A 20518-nucleotide genomic window follows, 5' to 3' on the forward strand; every position below is an offset into this window, starting at 1 on the left:
ACTGACGGATATATTTCTGTCGCACTGTAGGCATCTGTGGCTCATTCACAATGGTCAGGCCGAAAACAGATATCCAAGATTCTTTCCAAACATACAGACTGCAGCCTAAGGTCAAAACAATATGATATGTGATATAAGATATATGAAATAATAGCCTATTTAATGCCATCTATATACTACAGTAAGGTATATATCTAAATACACATGCGTGTGAATATATATATATATATATATATATATATATATATATATATATATATATATATATATATATATATATATATATATATATATATATATACATTTAAATATATATATATAAACACACACACACACACACGCACACATATATGTAAAACTTTTACGCATAGCAAGTATAGAAACTGACAATACAGACAGACCAGGAATGATTAATTGCACCCAAATTTAACAAATTCTCAGTAACGGTTCACACAGCAGAAAACTTTCGAACTTTCGGGACCAGACCTCAAGTTACACGGTACACTACTATCACCAACAGACCATTGTAATAAGAAGTCTCTCGCATTCCAGTATGTGTTTCGGTACTAAATTACTCTTCCCTGTGATAGACAGATACTGCAGTATCTGGCATTTTAATGGGACACTTTTAAACGCCTAGGAGCCTTAAACCAGGAATCAAGAGAGAGCTTCCAGTAGAGTGAATCATGTTTAAGAGCAATTGTATCGCAAAGTGCAGAGTTAGATGAAGAAGCGAAATGCGGGACAAGTTTTCTGCCTTAACGGTTGTTTATCATATTCTGCACTCTGAATCAGGGAACACTTAAGTACTCCTGGTTCGAAGCTGCTAGATGTCCATATAATACACATCTACCATTTAATTTCCAGAAAAAATATATGTATATGTTTTTCCCATCTACATCTTTTCCTCTTAGGGGGTGGCTCTGTAAGTACAGTATTCTGGGTTGATGTTGCTAATCCCATGCTCTTCTCTGCCCTGGCTCCGACCTCATACAGTCGACAAACGACTAAGGTACCTTATTCAAAGCTTAAGTCAACGAAATGGTGAAAAATCCACTCCGACGGGCACCAAAGCCAACGTTAGCTTTCTATTTTTATAGTTTTTGCCCTCTCCTCGTCCCTGTCACCAACTTGTATGTGGACACAAGGCTATTTGCAAACAGCGTGTCACTTTCCATAGTACTAAACTACTGTATTCTCATAACAAACAGGTCAATCATTACTTCGTTTACTTTAAACAAATTGTGGAAGACCAATAGACTAGTGACTACACAGAGAGGTAGACACAAGGATATTTGCAAACAGCATGTCACATTCCAAAGTAGTAAAGTACTGTATTCTCATAACAAACAGGTCAATCATAACTTCGTTTACTTTAAACAAATTGTGGAAGACCAATAGACTAGTGACTACACAGAGCGGCGACTGAATACGTAGCAGAGATAATGGATGGATTGATATTAATTTTCATAAGATGAAACCTATTCATATGGAACAAGCCCACAAGAGCCACTGACTTTAAATTCAAGCTTGCAAAGAATATGGTGTTCAGGAGAAGAAGTAAGAGGAGGTAAATGGAAATACAGACAGAAGAGATCCCACTTATTAAAGAAAAAAATAAATCAATAAATTAACAGAGATAAGGAGAATAGTATTAGGGTAGTAATGCATTGCACCTTCGCTTGAACTTTTGAAATGCCAATTGCACGACATCCTTAGGGAGACAGTTCCACAGCCCAACGGTGTGAGGAATAAAGGACCTCTGGAACTGAGAAGTTTGACAGTGAGGCACATCTACTGCATAATAGTGCTGCTGTTCAGCGAATCTCGTTGCTCTCGGCAGATAAAAGGGATCAGGAATCAATTGTGAATGTGAAAGATCACTGTTTAAATACTACTTATGAAAAAGTGACAAACAAGAGACCATCCGTCGAAGGTCCAAGTCATAACCACTACTACAGGTACTAGGAAACTTATAGACAAAGAGCAGTGGGTTTAGACAAAGGAAGATGGTGTAGATTACGTTTTCATGATTAAAAAGTTGTTTGGTATCTCTGATAGTAAGAATGATATTTGCCATAAAAGACTCCAAAGAAAGGTTAGGAAGGATACGATAGTGCTAGTGATAGATTAATAGTACTGAGGATGAATGGTATGAAATGTGATTTGTTGAGCGGCATCAGAAGGGTTTTTGGAGAAAGAGAAGAACATGTAGACAAGAGAGTGACTTAAGCCACTAAGAAATACAACACAACCTTGCCAGAGACCCTGTTTAATGCCACACCAGCCACTCTCTTGTCTACATGTGCTTCTCTTTCACCCGAAAACCTTTCTGATGCCGCTCAACAAATCAATTTCATACCATTCATCCTCAGTACTATTAATTCATCACTATCACCATCACGTCCTTCCTAACATTTCTTACTATCAGAGATACCAAATTTTTAATCAAGAAAACGTAATGAAGTATGGAATGATGAGGAACATCCCCAGATAAGTGCTAACTTGCCGGGCAAGAAAATGGCTCGGAACGCTAAGAGTAAGCGTCATTTTAGAGCAGATATGGAGAACATTGAAAGACTATAAAACTCTTTGTAAGAGAAGCAGGTTGGAAGTGAAATATAATGTTTTGGAGGTAGCTGGAAGACAGAAAAACAGAGCAAAGAATGATAGTCTGGACAGTGAAATAACGACGGACGTTGATTCGTGTAGGCATATGAGAGTTACACAAGAGAAGACGATGAGAAGGCATGTAACAAATGATAATAAATAGGAAAAATGACAAAATATGTGAATCAAGGAGGGTAGCAAGGGGAGCAGAGAGGTACTTACTGTAAAATTTAAAATTTTCGAAAGGACTGTTAGTCAACTATTTTATAGAAGTAAAAGTGGACGTGGAAACAAATGACGGAAAAGATGGGAGCAGCTGAAATGATTTTACTTGTGGAGAATAAGAAAAAGTAAAAAGGCTTGAATAGGTGAGAAATGTAGAATCATGTGGAAGATGTGTCAAATGGTTTAGCATGGAAGAATAAAAGTAGCAGAGAAATGTGAGGGAATACGGTCAAGCAGAGAGGATGGGGAATGATAGGTTGGCCAGACTGCTCTATTACTGGGAGTACTGAGAGAAAAGTGGAAAGCGGAATAGAGGGCTGTTTGAACTGAAGGGTCCTAATGTCCAGGAAGCGAGAGGGTTTGTGTAGGAAGGTCAATGCGTTGCTGATGAGCCTTTTGTTGGGGCATGTACTGAAGATAATAAAAAAAAGTTAAGTATACCTCAGTTTAACCAGACCACTGAGCTGATTAACAGCTCTCCTAGGGCTGGCCTGAAGGATTAGACTTATTTTACGTGGCTGAGAACCAGTTGGTTACCTAACAACGGGACCTACAGCTTATTGTGGAATCCGAACCATATTATACCGAGAAATGAATTTCTATCACCAGAAATAAATTCCTCTAATTCTTCATTGGCCGGCCGAAGACTCGAACTCGGGCCTAGCAGAGTGCTAGCCAAGACCTCTACCGACTCGTCCAACAAGGAACTACTGAAGATAATGAAGCGGCTGATACTGTGGAAGTCTTCTGCACATGAGGTTCATCCCTGACACAGCAGATGGAAGACTGAGGTCTTATTGACTGTGCTTTCTGATTTTTTTTCCCATGGAGCTGCCCAGTAAGAGAAAAGGATACGTGTGTGTGTGTGTGTGTTTGTTTGTTTACATTCTGCTTACGAAAATCTTAAATATTCAGCAGCATTTTAAATCAAAAATATATTGAAACAATACAAACCTTCTACTCCTATATATGACCAGTCAGAGGGATGATATTTTAGAACATAATTATCACAAAGATCTATCACATTAGTGAAATCGCTTTCACATCACAATCATTCAGTGCTTGCTCTTTTCTCAAGAACTATATAAACCCTAAAATATACCAGACAGATACAACATATTTGAGTGTTAACTGAAATATGAAGAGACTGAAATCGCAAGAAAAATAGCTCTGAAACATCAAATGTATCGCATCTCATAGATCTCCAGGAGTAATGGTTCTGCAAATACATTTTTCACAAAAAAATTCCTCCGTGAGTTGAGCATCGTTTGGCATGGAAACCTCTTTCCTTCCTCGCAAGCTCAGAAGATGAATTCCTCTGAAACTCGTTCCTCAACCCAGACGTGTTGTGCATAAAAGATGAAACATCATGATGAAGGTGAATTCCAAGTATTCGTGATGTCATCATACATATTCAACCATACCATAAAGACAACAGCGAGCTTTTTGATACCAGGGAGGCCACGTCTGCAGATACGATCATGATTTCGAAATACCATTCGCTTCAAGAGGTCAAACCAGAAGCTTTTAAAACACTTGGGTCGTTGCGTTGTTGTTGATCTCGTCGACTTCTTCTTCCTCGTCTTCGTCCTCGTCCTCCTCCTCACAGCCTTCGTCGTCAGCGTTCTTTTGATTGACAAAGGCATCGAGGAACCTGGAAATAGGTTAACACTATCACTGAAGGGATCTCGTTTATGTTAAGCACATGAGACACTCAAGGTTCGGTAGACTGAAATTACCACACAGCACTCTATACGGCATTTCTTCCGTGAGCCTTTATGCAGAAAATTCAGTCATACCAAAACAAGACAAGCCGATTACTTTTATTGCCTTATAGAATAATAAGGAAACAATAATCTTAGAAATTTTAGATTCTAACACAACATTTCATGCGTAGATATTTAAGAAGTAAATAAACACACGTGCACACTCACCCACGTAAACACAAACATAATAGCTTTTATGTACTTCATTTGCCCAGATGATGATATATTATCATTAACATTTTTTAAGAAAACAAGAGCACAAAACTACTAAAACGAGAAGCATGTAAGCAGAGATAACACCATGGGAATCTTTTTTATTGTGATCTCTGAAATTCCTTTTCATTTCGATATATCTGGAAACAAATACGAGTAACTGGCAGTTAAATCTATGGGAATGTCATTAGTATTGCATAAGGCGGATTTTTAACATACAATTTTTTAAATACTTTGTAACGAGACACAGCTAGCATTACGTGAACGTTACAGATGATCAACTGTAAAGATTCTGTGAAATCTGTATGTCTTAAAGTAAACCGAAATTTATACATCATACTTTTCCAATCTCATAACTTCAGAGACATTTTCATCCTTTACAGATATTTTAAATCATCAATAGAATGGCTTTATCCTTCGATAGTCTAATATTATGTTTCCATTAGAATGGATGGAATGGAATATAGAGTTTAGGCCAAAGGGCAAGCACTGGAAACTATGAGGTCATTCAGCGCTGGAAAGGAAACTGAGTGTAAATAGGTTCGAAAGGTGTAACAGGAGGAAAACCTCACAGTTACTCTATGAAATAATTGTTAGGAGAGAGTGGATAGCAAGATGGAAGAAAGAGAATATGAATGGAGACACAGTAAAAGGAATGAAAGGGGTTGCAGCTAGCGGCCGAAGGGACGCTGCAAAGAACCTTTAGTAATGCCTACAGTGCACCCCATGAGGTGCACTGGTGGCACTAACCCCCTACGGGAGTTTCCATTAGAAGCTTTGATTTTAACTTGTGATTTTTCTCGGGAAATGCACCAGCAGAATGGTAAAGAGTGAGGTCCATCTGCTGATGACCATTTTGAATTATACTCAGAAAGGTTCCATGAAGAGAAGCAAAAAGAAAACTCTTCCCAAGAGTCCAATATACGCTAACAAAAATTCCTGGAACTCTTCCTGAAAAGCGCATTTTTTAAATTGTTCGATTCATTTGTACTTTTCGTCCTGTCCTGGATTTTGAGACTGCTTCTACTGGTCTCAGTCATCAGTGTGTTTTCAACCTGAGACACTGACAGAGAAAGGGTCCTCTGTTGGGTTTTCAAAAAAGATCCAGTTTTGTGCATATTCGAACCCTGGGAATCAATGAAAGTGCACAAAAAGATTTTACGAATGCTTCCAGGATAAATGGTCAGATTTTACCACGTATGAAATACTGTGTATGATTAGTTAATTAATTGGCTTGGGTTGATGGAGAGAAAGTAAATTACTTAAAAAAATTCTATTTGTTGTCCAAGTGTCACCTGCCGTATCCATCCAGGTGTCTTAAATTATTATAAAAAGTTTTCTTGATCTCATGAGTTTTCTGGACGCAAGGCCTATTTGTTTCACTGACTGTGTGTTATTCATGTCATTATTATAATCATGCCATGTTTCTGGATGTTATTGGATGAATCCTGCATACGGCGACGTGTATGGTCCCATTCATTTTCTGCTCTGCATTAGACTGAATCTTTTCTGTTATTATATCACTCCACCTTGGGAGTGGGTTGTGGTATAAGGCAATAAAGATCTTGAGAGCAGTCTTACGAGAGTTCAAAGCTTCGTCGAACTGATGGAGAGTTTGAACAATTTGACCTAACACTGCCAAAATTATATAAAGCCGGGCAAGACTTATCACAGCTAACACCTTTTCCGTCGCCGTTCATCATCATCAAGGTCGAACCTCCGTTGACCGAAGACGCCAAGACCAGCTAAACAAGAAGTGTCTTTCCATTCTAACCTGTTTTGCTAGATGCCATCACTTTTGCATGAAGTCATGAAACCGGACTTGACAAGAATAATTAGATCACGTGTTCCCGGCAGCCATGCACAAGCCTCTCGCACGGACAACCGGACAGTTTACGAATTCCCTCAGGCCAGAGCACGCTCTGGTGCGCTTCCTCGGATATTTCCATCAACGACAGGGCGCACCTTCATACTGTGGCCGACATTCAGGGACTAATTTTGAAAGCCGAGCTAAAATTTACGAAAAAAGTTTGATTTGCTTATTCACATATTCACTTTCTGTCCTCTGTGATAGGCCTATAGCTTATTTTTTGTAACATTTCACAGTATTTCGTCCCATCGCACTTTACACGAGACCCATCTACTCCCTGAAACCATTCACTCACTTTTCTTTATCTTCTGTTGTGGCCCTGAAATAATGTCAAAAATCATCTGGTGGAGTCTTCCAAGAAGGATGGCAAAAAGGAATATCAGATTCTCAAGGAAAGTCAGTTTCGCTTAATTATTCTTGCTCAACGTTGAATTAGATCAGGTTCACAAACTTCCACAAAATTTTCATATTTATAATTTATGCATGTGAAAATGCGATTATTATTTATAGCTTATTTCTGGTATATTGTAGCCCAATATGCTCTAAATCAGACGCCTGAAAGCTTAACTTACTCATATTTTCATTCAAAGTGAAGCCCTGTTTATTATTAAACCAACAAATATTCAAAAAGGACGAAGTGAAAGTTGCAAACGAAATTATCGATTTGTCTTTAAATAAGACACGAAACTCTGCCCTTATTACTCGAGGATGACCAACAGAAAATTCACTTCTTATGATTTAAGACTTCCCTCCGCAGTGTGAACCAGGAACTTATGTTCTTTAACCGAGGGAAAATTTCGACATGAAGCTTATTCCTTGGGAAACAGAAACTTTCCTGAAGTTTATGAAAGTTTGGAAACGCCACTGGACAAAACAAAAGGCTGAGAAACATAATAATACCCTTTCAGGCGAATTTCTTGCCTCAAACCGTTAATATTTACTTATATTTATTGGGATTTTTGTACTTGTTTCCTATGAAGGATCGAATCATGGTGTTTCAGCCTAGGGAATTTATAAAATCTTAAGTTTCTCTCATTTGATATTTTGTTCTGCCTGATATAAGATTGAAAAGAATGAGAAGCTAAAGGGTAAGCACACCTCTTTTCGGGCAGTTCAAATTCAAACGGAAATTACACGAGGGAACGGCATTCAATAATCAGCATGAACAGGATCTTGCCTCTGGCGGTTGATGAAATCAAATTAAGCCTAATTGTGTGTGGTGGACTATATCGATGAACGACGGCGATATCACGGCTTTTCACTTTAGGCCTGAAGGATAGCAAACAACAGGCGAACACGGATGATGAAGGAGGTCAGGAGAAATATTAGGCTCGAAGAGAAGAAGAGCCGTGTTCCTCGCCAACCATCCATTTCCTGAAATCTCCCTCCCGCTTCGCTTCTTCGCCTACGTCCTCAGGTCACTGGAGGAAGCGGCAGTTCGCTTCTTGTACACGGGGCTGCTTGCTACTAGCCGCTGCAGTGACACCTACTTCCATTACTATTACAGTAATACCGTCATCATTATTATTATCATGACTCAAGTTTCACATCATTCTGGAAAAAAACAGCATTTTCTATCTATTTGTGCTACTACTACTGCCTTTGCTATTATTATTATTATTATTATTATTATTATTATTATTATTATTATTATTATTATTATTATTATTATTATTATTATTATTATTATTATTATTATTATGGATGGAGAACGCAGTAGTTCGCTTCTTATAAATAAACCAGCAACAACTACTACTGCTCCTGCTAATTATCAGTTAAAGTTTCTCCTTTTAGAGGAAGCAATAGTTCGTTTTGTGTAAATAAAAGTATTGTCACTACTACACCACTATTGCTGCTATTATTATTATTATTATTATTATTATTATTATTATTATTATTATTATTATTATTATTATTATTATTATTATTATTATTGAAAACGCGTATGGAAGGATTCATAGCTAAGGAGGAAAAAACCAAGATGATCAGCAGTCGCTTTACATTTGGTTGGTTTGCGTAGGCTTCAGGTTTTGGCGCTAAGATGTACATGGCGCGTAGATGACAGAATAACTAATCATAACAAAAACACAAATGAAATCAAAATTAACATAAGAAAATGTCTGTACATGATGAGTGTATTTTTCTTAATTGACAACGACCAAAAAATACAAAGTACCTAAGAAATATTACACTTACCATAAACTCTGCAAGACAAGAAGCTAAAAGTCATGTTTCTTTATTTCCAGTAATCAAATCATAAACTATTCAGTCTGTACTTTCCAGTCTCCTTTGAACGTTACAAGAGGAAACATTGTGGCTCGAAAACTAGAGCGTCTGCCAGACTGACCAAGATCAACGGGAATCATACATACCATCACTGCTGTGCCTCATTTCCAGGACTTTGCTAAGACAGGTCGACCAGACAAGGGATTAAAAGATGAATCGCCTGAGTCGACCGCGCAAGTGAGCCATGGCCCATGATTTACAGGTTGTAAACCAAGGACAGCTAAATATTTAGTACTATTGTAAATATATATAGCCTTATACGTTACCTGAGGACAAATATCTATTCATTTATTGAATGCCTGAGGTATCCAGAGTGATCTTCATTACAGTTTACGTCAAGATATTGTTCGAAACAATAGAAATTTTGAGTTCTTGCCCTTGCTATCAACAGAAAAATCAGCTTACAGTTGTGACATACGAGGCTGTATTTTTTAAACAAAACAACTGACACTGATAAATAATGAGGTCACTGGTAGACTACCACTGAAAAGAAAATGAATACAAAACTGAAGCTATGAATGCAAAGACGAAGGACGGTCAATTGTCCTGTTGTATCGACGAGCCAGTACTGGGTCTTGCCTGCAATGAGCCCGTGTGACGTCACTGTCTGACCTACCTGTCTTGGTGGGTCCTGCTCATTGCAATTACGAGAGAGGCGCGCACTGTCATGGGGAGAAGGGTCAATGTTGCAAGAAAATGACTCGACGTCCGACTGCCTAACTGACTGATTGACTTACTTGTAGGGTTTTTCGTCGCCTCTCATGTCACAGACGGTGTTGGTGAGAGCCATGATGTAATGCTTCGCCAGCGTCAGCGTCTCGATTTTGCTTAACCTTCGGTCCATTTTCACATGCGGTATCACTTCACGCAATTCCTGTTGAGAAGCCAAAGTTCCACTAGTCAAATTATCGAAAGTGAATTTTCCGGCATCATTTACACCGCATAAAAAAATAATGAAATTAAAGATCCCAGTTCTAGAAGACTGGGCAGCCTTACCCATCATTTACCTATATACATATTTACATATATATATATATATATATATATATATATATATATATATATATATATATATATATATATATATATATATATATATATATAATATATATATATATATATATATATAAATATATATATATATATATATATATATATATATATATATATATATATATATATATATATATATATATCGCAACACACATAATATATATATATATATATATGAGTTACTTTCACCAGATATGTATGTATCATTAAAAGCCACAATGACAGTTCATTTTTCTCAATTTCCTCAACAGTAATACCAAGCTTTGAAGCACGTATCAGTTTGAACGTGGTTTCTAAATCATTCTTGGCGAACAGAATGATAAGATATTAACAGGCTAACAGTTTAAATGCATGCCTTCCAAAATCCGTTTCTAACCTCTAAAACGTCTTTCGGAACAGATATAGAAATATTAAGAAAATATCAAATACAAAGTTCGAGATAGTGGACTCTTTTATGGTAAGTGGTTAGTAAAACAAACTGATACGTGCTTTACAGCTTGGCATTACTGTTGAGGAAATTGAGAAAATAAACTGTCATTGTGGCTTTTAATGGTACATACATATCTGGTGAAAGTGACTCATTATATATATATATATATATATATATATATATATATATATATATATATATATATATATAATATATATATATATATATATATATATATATATATATATATATATATATATATATATATATATATATATGTGTGTGTGTGTGTGTGTGTGTGTATGTGATATATATATATATATATATATATATATATATATATATATATATATATATATATATATATATGTGTGTGTGTGTGTGTGTGTGTGTGTGTGTATATATATATATATATATATATATATATATATATATATATATATGTATATATATATATATATATATATATATATATATATATATATATATATATATATATATATATATATATATATATATATATATATATATATATATATATATATATATATATATATATAGTATATATATATATATATATATATATATATATTTACATTTATATTTATATTTATATATATATATATATATATATATATATATATATATATATATATATATATATATATATATATATATATATATACATATATATATACATAGCTCTTACATCCACAAAGCTGGCGAGACCTAATCATAAATTGCCGCTCATGGTTTCCAGCCAAAATTCACCACAAAAATTTCTAGCGTGAAATACCGAAGTTTTGACTGAGAAGCTAACAAACTTGATCACTGCTGAAACTTATTAAGGGTCATTGCTTTAAATGGCGTTGCATATCATCTGTTTTAGGTAACACCTCCTTTAAAATTGCAAATGTTAGGTAAAAGCTAAAAGCTACCCCGGAGCCATGATTCCTTTCTGGGTTAGTCCCCACTCTTGTTTGCTCGCTCTAAATCGAATTTTTTCCCATATACAATGAATTCGATGCCATTGTGTTGATTATGGCTTCATTTCTGAAAAATAATTTCGTGTAGAAGACGAGTGACATGCTATCATACATATATAGAACACGTATTACACAGCTAGTCCTGCGTTATCATGTTAGATTTCGATTCCCACGACTTGACCTGAATAGACATTCATATACACGAGACAGTTATTATCCACTTTTTTCTTTCTTGGTGGCAGAGTGAATAAGTCAACTCTCACCTATGTACAAAACAAAGTTGCCATGGGCTCGAATCCTGCTTAGGATACGTTAACTTAATGGGTTACTTGCAGCTTGACTTCGCTTTCTCTAAAATTGAGTATTAGCTTTAATATCAGTTCTTTATAGAAACTTCTGGGCATGCGATCACCCGCCACCTGGAGGTGGACGGTGGGGGGCGGGGGGGGAGGGGAGTTCCTTCAATGCACCGCCAGTGCAGACGTGAAGCCACGGTATATGACGTGGCACATGGCCCATCTCATGAGAACATGCTTAAAGGATTTTTTCTTTTGCCTTCCCGTTCATTCCCCATGCACTCTCCTTAATGATAGGGAGCGACATTTTTGGAAATACAATTACTGTCACATATGTAGAAGATTTTAAAAACGTACAGTAAATTTTGAAAAACATTAAACAGACACCTTTCCATATTAAGGTTAAAAGCTCACTTGTAAATTTCATGACAATAAAAGGTGTAAAATGCGCACACGCACACACACACACACACACATGGGTTGATTAAACAAGCCATCTCTACGTCTGTGCTTTCTTATTCCGGAAGCGAATTTCATGAATTTTCAAAAAATCCACAGCAAATGCCCTTCCGACCCAAATGCCCTTCCGACCCAAAGTGACATAAGATGATGCACTTGGAGAGATGGACATTCTGCCAATAGAGACGACATCATGTATATTATTTTAGTAAGAAAACGCCAAACCATTCATCTTTTACCACAAATTCCCAAAGCAACACATTCTGCAACGCCAGTTCAGTCACACTCAAGTCAGGTAAAGATTTTGTTTACTGTCATTGGAACACCTTGAGATTGCATTATAGGTGCAATAGTTAACTAAACTATTTGTGAGTGTGTGTGTGTGTGTGTGTTTTGTTTCTGCAATGTACGGCATAACATCACAAACGTCTAGCGTTTGAAGTTTTGACCAAATCCTTCTATTTCACGACATTACAAAAGCCAGGACTAGTCTGCCAGTTTTCTTCCGTTAGTTCCTGTCATCTTGGTAGAGGTCTCTACATTAAGTTGGCCTTCACTGTCCTTCAGATATTACTTTGTTTCCCAGCGTTAGCTTAAAAAAAAAAAGATACGCTATGCCTCTTTGGCGGCATGATCTTTTTAGCTTTCTGTAAAAAAAACTATTGAGATGGCTATTTGTCTGTCCGCCCGCCCTTTTTCTGCCTGCCCTCAGATCTTAAAAACTACTGAGGCTAGAGGGCAGCAAACTGGTATGTTGATCATCCACCCGCAATCATCAAACATACCAAATTGCAGCCCTCTAGCCTCAGTAGTTTTTATTTGATTTAAGGTTATAGTTAGACATGATCGTGTGGCCGGCACCGCTACAGGTGTCAACAACACAGGCCACCATGAAAGTTTCATGGGCCTTGGCTGAGAGTTTCATGGGCCGTGGCTGAGAGTTTCATACAGCATCATACGCTGTACAGAAAACTCGATTGCGCCGAAGGAACTTCGGCCCCTTCTATTACTTGTTTCTGCTTGAAAAAGAGAAATCTAAAAACGGTAATCAGACGCATTTCCCGACTGCATCTCCGTCTGCTGTCTTGCTCCGTTTGATCCTTGTAACTACTGAGAATCGCTAGGTAATTACCATAGAACTAGTTTTAAAAACCGCGAATAAAAGAATTCTCGTCCTATTATTTCTAACAGAAAATGTTTTTTTTTAATTAAACAATATAATACGAGAAATTGTAGCATACGGTAATGATTTTAATCTATCTAACAACAAATGATATACGTCTGACGATGATGAGGTTGAGTTCATCTAAAGTAGATCAAAGTGTTAATAATGTTTAAACCTTGCACGCTGTAATTCAAATGTTTATTGTTTGAAATATACGTCATTAAAACTTGACGACCCACTTTCCTCTATTATACTGAGTAAAGTAAATATTTAGAAGAGTATTACTTTTATCAGTGGTTACTAAAAAAATTTTGTCATCACTAAACACTGAATTATAATTACAAAAACAGTATCCGTACAAGATAGCATAATGTATTCATCTGCGCTTGCGCTTGATTACCGTCTGCTAAATTTTCAAGTATACATGTCAAATTAATTATATCGCCAGAAAGCATACAGATGTCCCCTAGTAGATTAATTAATTTTTGGATCTTTAATAGACAGTGACTCCCAAGGGTTTTCGGGGGTCGTTATCTAGGACTAATATTTCTTGGGGGTCATTATCTTCATGATATTCACAGTCTTTTGTTTATCTTTTTACGGTCATCCCCAACAGGCTTGTACTAAACACACCGCAAAGGTGGACACATACCGGGTTAAAACACTTGGGGGTCACTATCTAGGAAAGATTCTTATTTTTTAACTATATGATTTCGAAATGTCAGGGTGTAAGCTAAAGACATCGTCACATCACACCAGGCACCCTCCCTGTGTCTGGTTCCTTCGACAGTGCGAAACTTTCATAAACGGCAATCAGTTCCAGTTCACAGAAAGCGCAGAAGATGGAATCTTACTCATGGAGTCTTCGGACTCAAAAACAGTTACCACTTGCAAGAAATAAGATCCTGGAAAGTAAAAAAAAAAAAAAAAAAAAAGCGAGGGAATAAAAATTCCAGATGAAGAAAGAGACAAAGACCCCCAAACCGCGAAGTAAATGTCCTAAAATATGAAAGTGAGAATACCACAGAACACATCAATATAAGACACCTTGGGAAAAAGTTCTCGTAAAATTTGAAAATGATTCTTAAAAATTATTTCACTAGAAATAAAATCAGATGTAGGAATACGTAAAAATAAACTTAAATGCCCATCAAGTGTCGCATATCTTGTCAAATGCGAGAAATTCCGACGTCATCAAATGCACAGGATTGCAAATTATCACTTTTGTACGTGATTCATTTATCACACATTACCACAGGTGAAAAATAAGAAACAGGTAGGTTGCAGGTTTCGACTTTATCCATGTCCATTGAAAGGACTGATCAAAGCGGAAAAGATCGCAGGTTAGAGGATTCTAATTCAGGAGAGACAAACTGTATACTTTGTGTAGGTCCAAACATAACCGGACGCAGAAGGGAAAAGACGAAGTGAGAAAAAAAAAAAAAAAAAAAAACAGCAGCAGGTCGCAGAGAGCTACCAGAAAACGAGGCTCTGCCTCTTGACAGTTTCACTATCGAGAAACAAAACTACTTAAATGCGAGAATATATGACAACCATTAACATTTTACAGTTCAGAGAAATACCACCAAAAGGGCAAATCCATTTAGAAGCAAGGACAAACACAAATTTATGTTGCCCAGATAAAACAAAGACGTAACGAAAAGGAACTTTCGGGATACGGGTACCCAGACTATACTCCATTTGACGTCCTATAAATCTAAAAGATGTGAACACTTAAAAAAAAGCCTGATATTAGAAAGATTTATCACATGGATGAGCAAGTTATTTTAAAATGCCATAAACTTTAACTAAGAAACAAAAGAGGCACGACAGGCGGGCCAAATGATGTCTGACAGGAGACCTCCAGAATGAATATGGATGATGACGACGAGACGTTTCAAGGAGATTTTTCACTGGCGTTCCTTCCGCCTGAGTCTCTCTCGATCCAGATCGAGGGCTTTTTTTTTCTTTTACTTCGTTCATGGTTGATTCACTGGTGCGTTTGCACCTAGTAAGTGGCGCCACTGCTCTCTTTGTAATAGATAACATACAGGATCAAAGGAATTGAGCAACTTTGCTAGTCACATTCTAATATTCTTGAAAAATATAAATGACAAATTATTTAAGTACCTGATGCTAATCGGCTCGGAGGAAGTTTGCGATCTCTTATTGCTTTCTAGTTTACAGTCTTTATATGTGCGTTTAGCAAATTATGTGAACACTAAATACTTCAAGTAAACATGAGTGCATAAACATGCAAACAAACACATCCTGACAGCAGCAGCTTCAAATAAATATATGCAAGAATACGAACAGTCAGAAAAATACTCCAGAATTTACACTTTTCAAGGCCAGTGACATAAATGTCATTTTTTTCCGGCTACTTTAGGAAATGAAAGGAACTTGGAATGAAGCGTGGTCACTAGAAAATAATAATAAAAAAAAAAAAAAATTCCGGAATGTCAACGAACCATGAACTGGTCTAGCTGTAATTTATACGTTATTGAGCATTGCCTCTGCAAACTGGATTTGGACAAACGTCTTGCGAATCGGTCCCTGTGGCAAGATTTTCTTTCCCGGAAAGAATAAAAAGCGGCATCGCAAAAATAGTGAAGACCTCAAGGTTTTGTTACTCGCTTTCTACTCCGTTACAATGATTCATTAGGCGGGAGGAAAGTTATATTTTTAATTTCACCAAAATTTTCAGTGAAAACCATTAAAACGTGAAACAGGAGGCTAATAATGTTTTGTACATTTTTTAGACGGTTATTAATCTCCATTCTCTTGTCCTTCTGGTGAACGAAAAATAAAGCATTTTTTTTTCTAAGAAGTTGTCAGGCTTCGTTCCCTTTCAAAATTTTCCATTTGCAGTGAAGTTGGGTAACGAAACCCTTTAGTTCTTCGTTCTATCTTTGCGCAACTCTGAATTTTTTACAGATAAAAATAACTTATTGCAGCAGTTTCACCGCTTCAGGAAATGTTTCTCGGAATTAATTTTAAAACGTGTTAGCAAACGCTGTATCCTAGACTTATTACCAAACACTCGAACTTTAAGGAATGGAATGGAATATAGAGTTTAGGCCAAAGGCCAAGCACTGGGACCTATGAGGTCATTCAGCGCTGGAAAGGAAATTGAGAGTAGGGAAGTGTAACAGGAGGAAAACCTAGCAGTTGCACTGTGAAATAACTGTTAGGAGAGGGTTGATAGCAAGATGGAAGAAAGATAATATGAATGGAGGTACAGTAAAAGGAATGGAAGGGGTTGCAGCTAAGGCCGAAGGGACGTTGCAAAGAACCTTTAGTAATGCCTACAGTGCACCCCGTGAGGTGCCTGATGGCACTAACCCCTACGGGATTGTATTTAAAGCTTTGAATTTCAATCTTGGATAGTTTTTGAATCAGTCTTACGACCTTATCCTCTTCTAAACTCTTGAGAATCCATTTCATCATAATTTGTTTGTCATGCAAGTTTTGTAAGTCTCAGGATCTTATGTTCATATGCCCATTGCAATATTCAACAGTGAATAAAAGTTAATCTCTTTCATTTGGGACGGACAGTTATGAGTTCGTTAGTGATATCAAATGTTTCATTAGAAGCTATAAGGAGAAATAATACTGAATCACAAAACCCTTTATTCCTTATTAAAGAAAATGAATCTCATAACAAAGGATTAATGTTAATATTGAAAAATGAAAGCATTCACTATTAGTTGGAATGGTTTGCTGAATTATTTCATGAAGAATCTGAGCTCGATCACGAGAAAATATTGTTCATTCAGGCATAAACATGTTACAAATTGCGAAAAGAGAAGCTCCAATAGTTAAAAATGGCGAAACGAGCAGTTTCATTTTTAAGTCTATGGTACTGGGATTTCTTCAGAGGAATGTCGGTCCATATTTGAAAATATCCAGTCTTTTGCACCAGTACCTGTTCATTTTTCAAGTACATTTCAAGAACATTTTTCAAGAACATTTCAAGTACATTTTCCAAGTACATTTCAAGTACATTTTTCAAGTGCATCACAGCCTGTCAAGGCCTGGCCTTTCATAGTTCAAAACCCCGTTTTAAAGAATGAACAGAGATGTATTTTATGTTTCTAGATATTTCTGTATTATTATTATTATTATTATTATTATTATTATTATTATTATTATTATTATTATTATTATTATTATTTCTTTCGTTTTTTCTGCAACTGTATCTTCAGTTTCAGAAGTTCAGGATAATATTTGAAGAGGGTGTCGATTCTTGATAAAATTTTGCGTCATAGTTCAGTAACTAAAAGTAACTGAACAGATCTAGCGCCCTTGCTTTCATAGTCGCCCCGAGAAGCAACTCTGGTGTTGCAATAAAAGGAAATGGCAGAAATCAATATTGTTTTCGGTTTAATTATAACGAAGACGTTGCAAGCGGATCCGAAAACTATCCATTACATTGAGTTTTCAAGATGCAAAACAAGATCTCTCGTGTTTAATTTGGTTGTTGGGCAAATTATATAAGACCCAACAGCCGGTTCTTAACCAGACTTTCACAAGACACAAAACGGACAGCGAGGAAAACCAGAGTCCGCAGAAGAGTTGTATAACCGTTCATTCTCTCTCTCAGCCTCAGGTCTTATGGTTCATAAAACTGTTCTGGCGTCGGTCCACCAATACATGTCGCCTTCAGTTTTCCTTCAAAGAAAGTCAAGACAAAATATTAAAATACCGAATGTACATATGGCGCTGGAAGCCGTACAAACTCTTCTCGAGCATTTTAAAAATCGTAAGCGTTGAATGCCTGACGTATGTTGCTGAGACTAGCGTTGAATGCCTAATGTATGTTGCTGAGACTAGCGTTGAATGCCTGACGTATGTTGCTGAGCTAGTCTATCGGTTGACAACAAATCAGCAACTTAAACCTAAATTCACCGCGTTTGGCCCAGAGTCACAGGTTGCCGCATAAATAACCAAATAGAAACTGACTGAAAATGGTCGAGGTCACACCTGGAAAGCTTACCGGTTTTCTCCTGCCAGGTTCGGAAGACAGGTTTGAACCGCCACTGAGAATCTGATAGCCTGAGCTTCTCCTTACGGGTGACCTCTCCGAAACTGGGTAATGGAAATTTGGAACCGGATTTGAATGACTAATGATGTCATCCGCAATGGCTTTTGGAGCTTGCATTATTTCGAAAACGAAAACAAAAATACCCTCACCCTGTCCTGGCCCCCTAATAATTCTAAATTGTTCTCTACTTTCACAAATATATCATTGTTCATTCTCTTTAGATTACAGTCTCATAAAAATAATTTGGTCCGTCTTGTCACCTACGCTAACTAGCCGCTCTCCCATCTAAACATCTTAAAGAAATGCTTCGCTTCTATCACAAAAATTCAGAATCACTCCTGTCACCATCTAAACATCTTCCACATTGCCTTTGTGTCAATTCTATCCAAATCCTTTCTAGGTCACGGTATGCCATATACAACTTTCCCTTTACTTTCAACTTTTTTTCTCTTTACTTTCAAATTTCTCACATAACCACTCCATAACAAACATTACATCCACACACCCTCTTCCTTGTTCAAATAAACACAGCTCCTTTCCTATAGTCCTTCTGTCGTTTGTCTAACTTTCTCAATAAAAATAAAATCGTTCACCTTCTCTTCTACCTTTATATTGCAGGATTATGGTTCCTCTTGACTATTCCTCACAACCTTTCCTTCCTCCAAACATACCATACAAACCCTGGTCAGCCATTCACTTGCACTCTCACCACCACATCCCAGCATCTCACTTGTAAACCCATCGTGTCTTTCCATTCTTCAACTTTTAACTGCACTAACTGTGTCCTCATCCACCTCTTCTGCAAGCATTCTAAACAATACGGTAATGCCTTTTGCTGTCCTTTTAATTTTGTCTCACTAAGTGCCAAAGCACACAGCCTTCACAGGCATGGGACTGCAGACCTCATGCTCTGGGCCGTTTGCTTCCTTCCACATTATTTATGGCTCTGAGGATTCTGTTATCTTCTTTCCCCAATATAATCCATAAAAGAAAACAAGTAAAAATGGGCCGAAGTTTCTTCGGCGCAATCGAGTTTTCTGTACAGCGTATAATGCTGTATGAAACTCTCAGCCACGGCCCAGGAAACTTTCAGCAACGGCCCGGTGTTGGCCTGTGTTGTTGGCACCTATAGCGGTGCCAGACGCACGATCATGTTTAACTTAAACCTTAAATAAAATAAAAACTACTGAGGCTAGAGGGTGGATGATCAACATACCAATTTGCAGCCCTCTAGCCCTAATAGTTTTTAATGCGGACGGACAGACAAATAGCCATCTCAGTAGTTTCGTTTACAGAAAACTAAAAGCGTGATAGGCACTGGCCTTTTGAGACAGGACTCTTTTGTCATATAACGATATAGGGGACACAATTCTTTATAAAGCACTCCTCTGCTTTATGGTACGATGCTTCTGTGCCTAAAACCATGATTTTTTTCTAGGGCAGTACTCCCCAGTCTGTACCATTTACTACCAAAGCAGTATCAGTCATTAATAATTATGTGTTGTCTGTTGAGCTCAAGAGAGGCTCATCGGTTATTTGGGGGCATTTTCTCCCTCAGGGTATTCGCATACACAAACACAAATACAGACATACAGACATACACACACACATATATATATAAATATATATATGTGTTTATGCATATGTGTTTATGTACATATATATAATATATATACATAAATATATATATATACATATATATATACTGTATATATATATATATACATATACCTTAAGCTTTTTATAAAGAGAGAAAAAGAAATCGATAGGCTAAAGTGCATGCAATAAATCAAATGAGAATGCTGACAAAGTGCAATATACTTATAACAATAATATAGAGATATCTTTCTAATTAACCATGCTTAAGTCAACTGAAGCACACATCACTTTACGGTTAAGCTACCATTCCTCCATAAATACAGAAAATTGGGATTTATGCCTCTTATATAAGCTATCATTCTGGAGATTCTCAAATACCCTGTGGTGAAGTATAACTGGAAAATCATAGACTATCAAAATGATATCTAAATCTTGATCGAACTACTAACTGTGGAGAGACAGTCTCTAGTTTTTGACAACTTTTATAACTTTTGGGCATCGTGACCTTGAAAG

General features: G+C 36.8%; 1 protein-coding gene across 5 annotated transcripts in view; it reads right to left on the bottom strand.

Annotated features, from left to right (window-relative positions):
- Nucleotides 1–322: 322 nt before the first annotated feature.
- Nucleotides 323–20518, bottom strand: part of LOC136848656 (protein dimmed-like) — a 114605-nt gene continuing 94409 nt past the window's right edge. For all 5 annotated transcript variants that reach the window (XM_067121115.1, XM_067121082.1, XM_067121107.1 and 2 more), the window contains 2 exons: nt 9708–9844; nt 323–4489 (listed from right to left, as the gene is read on the bottom strand). In XM_067121115.1, the coding sequence (XP_066977216.1) occupies nt 4363–4489; nt 9708–9844 (264 nt within the window). In that variant the 3' untranslated portion in view covers nt 323–4362. The remainder of the gene's footprint in view (nt 4490–9707; nt 9845–20518) is intronic.

The sequence above is a fragment of the Macrobrachium rosenbergii genome, chromosome 2, assembly GCF_040412425.1.
Source record: "Macrobrachium rosenbergii isolate ZJJX-2024 chromosome 2, ASM4041242v1, whole genome shotgun sequence".
Lineage (NCBI taxonomy): Eukaryota > Metazoa > Arthropoda > Malacostraca > Decapoda > Palaemonidae > Macrobrachium > Macrobrachium rosenbergii.